We start from the raw sequence: 4,478 nt of genomic DNA, 5'->3' as shown, positions 1-4,478 counted from the left end.
CAAATATATGTTAATAACATTCTTTTTTGACTCAAATTTCACTAATATTAAATCCTAGATAAACTTTTTTTTACTATCAAAATTACAAAAATTCAGAAAAACTTTTAATCTGTCTCAAGTTTAGAAGTTTCTCGTATTGAACTTTTTGGGAACGAATTTTTTTGTATACGGGTCAGAAAACTAGACACTAAAACTACAATTTGCTTTGTTTGTTTTTTTTTTTTTTTTTTTTTTTTTTGTAGGACCATTTTTCTTCGAGTTGCATCCTGTTGAAAATTACTTGTAAAGTTTGAATTTTCTTAATACCCCTCAATATTATGATACTGAAGTAAGTCGACGTCTAATAATTTTTGGATTTTTTTTAAAACAATAAATTATGAAAATAAAATATTTTTAAAAAATTGCACTTATAGTTACAGTAATTTTCTACATGTGCATATTTAAGTTTTTTTTTTTTTTTGTAATTGATGTATTAAAAAAAATCCGAAAATTGCTAATTGTCTATTAACTTTATTATTCAATTATTTTGACAAGTGTTTTGTTAAAAATTTCAAAAGATTTGACAGCAGGAATTAAATTCCCGGATACTTTTCGAAATTCTTTGACATTTCCCGGTTGTATTAAATTTCCTGATAATTACCGACTTGTGGCCACCCTGTTCCAGAGAAAGAAGATCCTGTAAGCTCGAGAAAACTAGACTAATAAGTATAAATTATAGATAAATTAAAATGTATTAAATAAATGTAAATTAAAAATTTTAAATCGATTTTACTTTATTTAAATATTCATTAAGTTCCAAAAGTAATAAAAGCAGGATATGAATGCAGATATTATTTATTAATTGTACCAGTAGGTTACAATGCATCTACTCAAGAGACTGCAATATAAAATAAAACGTGAATAAAGAATATAAACCTGGAATGAATAATAAATTTATAATTAAGAAAAAAGTGTATTCTAGTAGGACTATTTTATCTACTGGTAAACTGATTAAATGACAATTAAAAACCACCACGAAGACGCAAGACCAAGTGAAGGGTAGATTCTTTCTGGATGTTGTAGTCCGAGAGGGTGCGACCATCTTCAAGCTGCTTACCTGCGAAGATCAGACGCTGCTGGTCAGGTGGAATCCCCTCTTTGTCCTGAATCTTGGCTTTAACGTTTTCAATGGTGTCAGATGCTTCAACTTCGAGGGTGATGGTTTTTCCAGTCAAAGTCTTGACAAAGATCTGCATACCACCACGAAGACGCAACACCAAGTGAAGTGTTGATTCTTTCTGAATGTTGTAGTCAGAAAGAGTTCGTCCGTCTTCGAGTTGTTTACCAGCAAAAATGAGACGCTGCTGATCTGGCGGAATTCCTTCTTTGTCCTGGATTTTAGCTTTGACGTTTTCAATGGTATCGGATGCTTCAACTTCGAGAGTGATCGTTTTACCCGTAAGAGTTTTAACGAAGATCTGCATACCACCACGAAGACGCAATACTAGATGAAGTGTTGACTCTTTCTGAATGTTGTAATCAGAAAGAGTTCTTCCATCCTCGAGTTGTTTACCAGCGAAGATAAGACGTTGTTGGTCTGGTGGAATACCCTCCTTATCTTGAATCTTGGCCTTGACGTTCTCGATGGTATCAGAAGCTTCGACCTCCAAGGTGATTGTTTTACCGGTAAGAGTCTTCACGAAGATTTGCATACCACCACGTAGACGCAAAACTAAATGGAGTGTTGACTCTTTCTGAATGTTATAATCTGAAAGAGTTCTTCCATCCTCGAGTTGTTTACCAGCGAAGATAAGACGTTGTTGGTCTGGTGGAATACCCTCCTTATCTTGAATCTTGGCTTTAACATTTTCAATGGTATCAGAGGCTTCGACTTCGAGGGTGATAGTTTTTCCAGTCAATGTCTTGACAAAAATCTGCATACCACCACGAAGACGCAATACTAAATGAAGCGTTGACTCCTTTTGGATGTTGTAATCTGAAAGAGTTCTACCGTCTTCAAGTTGTTTACCAGCAAAGATGAGACGCTGCTGATCTGGTGGAATTCCTTCTTTGTCCTGGATTTTAGCCTTTACGTTTTCAATGGTGTCCGATGCTTCAACCTCGAGAGTGATAGTTTTACCAGTGAGGGTTTTTACGAAAATTTGCATACCTCCACGAAGACGCAAGACCAAGTGAAGTGTTGACTCTTTTTGGATGTTATAGTCAGAAAGGGTGCGTCCATCTTCAAGTTGTTTACCAGCGAAGATGAGACGTTGTTGGTCTGGTGGGATACCTTCCTTATCTTGGATCTTAGCTTTTACATTTTCGATAGTATCAGAAGCCTCAACTTCTAATGTTATCGTTTTTCCAGTAAGTGTTTTAACGAAAATTTGCATACCACCTCGAAGTCGGAGCACTAAATGAAGAGTTGACTCTTTCTGGATATTGTAATCAGACAGGGTACGTCCATCTTCAAGTTGTTTACCAGCGAAAATAAGACGCTGCTGATCTGGAGGAATTCCTTCTTTGTCCTGAATTTTAGCCTTGACGTTTTCGATCGTATCAGAAGCTTCAACTTCCAAGGTGATAGTTTTTCCAGTCAAAGTTTTAACAAAAATTTGCATACCACCACGAAGACGCAAGACCAAGTGAAGGGTAGATTCTTTCTGGATGTTGTAGTCAGAAAGAGTTCTTCCGTCCTCAAGTTGTTTACCAGCGAAGATGAGACGCTGCTGATCTGGAGGAATTCCTTCTTTGTCTTGAATCTTGGCCTTTACGTTTTCAATAGTGTCTGAGGCCTCTACTTCCAGAGTGATTGTCTTTCCAGTCAATGTCTTGACAAAGATCTGCATACCACCACGAAGACGTAACACCAAGTGAAGGGTAGATTCCTTCTGGATGTTGTAGTCGGAGAGGGTGCGACCATCTTCCAGTTGTTTACCAGCGAAGATTAAACGCTGCTGATCCGGAGGAATTCCCTCTTTGTCCTGAATCTTGGCTTTGACATTTTCGATGGTGTCAGAAGCTTCAACCTCTAAAGTTATTGTTTTTCCCGTAAGAGTTTTCACGAAGATCTGCATTTTAATCTGTAAAATAAACAAGTTATTAGTACTAGTCAACTTTTTATTCAGTTTTTGATTTTTGCAGCTATTGACTTTTAAATTAATGAATTTAATTTAAATAGAAATAAATTTAAAAAATTAAATATGCTAAAAAAAATATTAAAAAATACTAAATATACTAAATATTAAAATCACTTAAAAAAAATATTAAAAAATACGATCTTGAAATTCTTCGACAATTAAAAATTTTCTGATTTTTTTCAACAAATAAATCCAAAAAAAAAAAAGAAAAAAAAACTTAAGATATCCGTATGTCGAAAATCAAAAAATCTATAGGAGGAATTTTTCAAAGTATTTTTTTTTTTTATGTAATTTTTCGTTTTTAAAAAAATCAAAAAATTATTAGACGTCGACTAAATTCAGTATCATATAAAATCCCAGGTGTCTATTATCTTCAGTGTAATTATTAATTTAATTTATAGTTGACAGTATTCCCAATCAATGAAAATAATTAAAAATATGAGTCAGCTGACACGTAATAGTGTCCGTATTTTTTTTTTCTTTTTTTTTATTCAAGGTCGTGTTATTAATAATTTTCTTAAATATTTAAAAAAATATAAAATAATTAAAGTGAAACTAATAAATTAATGTAACATTTAATTAATTATGTATATATTAATTAATAAATTTATTTAAGTTTAAATTAAAAATAAAACATGACGAAGCAATTCTCCATGTAATGGCGTCAGTCATTTTCAACACATTCAATACTTACATAAATAGGTAATAAATTTTTGATATAATTCAACTGGAAAAATTTAAACGCGAAATAAAATTTTTATAAAAATAAAAATAATAAAATATACTAATAAAATTTATTGTACAAAACAAAATTTAGTTACGAGTGAATAAATGCTATAATTTTCTAGATATTGATTGACCTGAATAAGATGACGATGCGTAAAATGGACGCCCGAGAACAAAGGGCGTACGAGAACTTTCGAAATAAAAATAATTAAACGGACAAAAAGTGGATTTTGTTTTACGATAAATCCACGGGACGAAAGGTTATTGATAGAAATAAAATGTGATGAAAATAAATGAAAAAAATATTCAACTTACTTGCAAATTAATTACTTGATTGAAGTACAAAATAGATTTGATGAATCACGTTTTTTATAATTATTAGCTTGGCAAGTATCCCACCAGAGACTAACAACGAATGACGTGAAGAGTCAAATGCAAGGATAGATATCCAGCTGGAAACAAGTCAACCAACCTTACGAAATTAAAATTCACTAGTATACACTACAGTTTGTGATAAATTATACTATATATAAACACACCACATTTATGATCAGAAGCAGTCAGAAAGTTAGTGTCAATTAGTTGCGATCAAGTTGACGACCAGTTGTCAGCTTTTATTACTGTTGACTA

At 32.4% G+C, this 4,478-nt stretch overlaps 1 protein-coding gene across 1 annotated transcript; it reads right to left on the bottom strand.

Annotated features, from left to right (window-relative positions):
- Positions 1-818: 818 nt before the first annotated feature.
- Positions 819-4,273, bottom strand: LOC103574248 (polyubiquitin-A). The gene is made up of 2 exons (XM_014441479.2): positions 4,164-4,273; positions 819-3,065 (listed from the first exon to the last, which is right to left on the bottom strand). Exon 2 carries the CDS (start codon positions 3,057-3,059, stop codon positions 1,002-1,004), a length of 2,058 nt encoding a protein of 685 aa, XP_014296965.1. The 5' UTR covers positions 3,060-3,065; positions 4,164-4,273; the 3' UTR covers positions 819-1,001.
- Positions 4,274-4,478: the final 205 nt, after the last annotated feature.

This window comes from Microplitis demolitor, chromosome 1, assembly GCF_026212275.2.
Source record: "Microplitis demolitor isolate Queensland-Clemson2020A chromosome 1, iyMicDemo2.1a, whole genome shotgun sequence".
Lineage (NCBI taxonomy): Eukaryota > Metazoa > Arthropoda > Insecta > Hymenoptera > Braconidae > Microplitis > Microplitis demolitor.
Note: the sequence above shows the minus strand (reverse complement) of the source record. Positions and strands in the feature narration are given on the sequence as shown.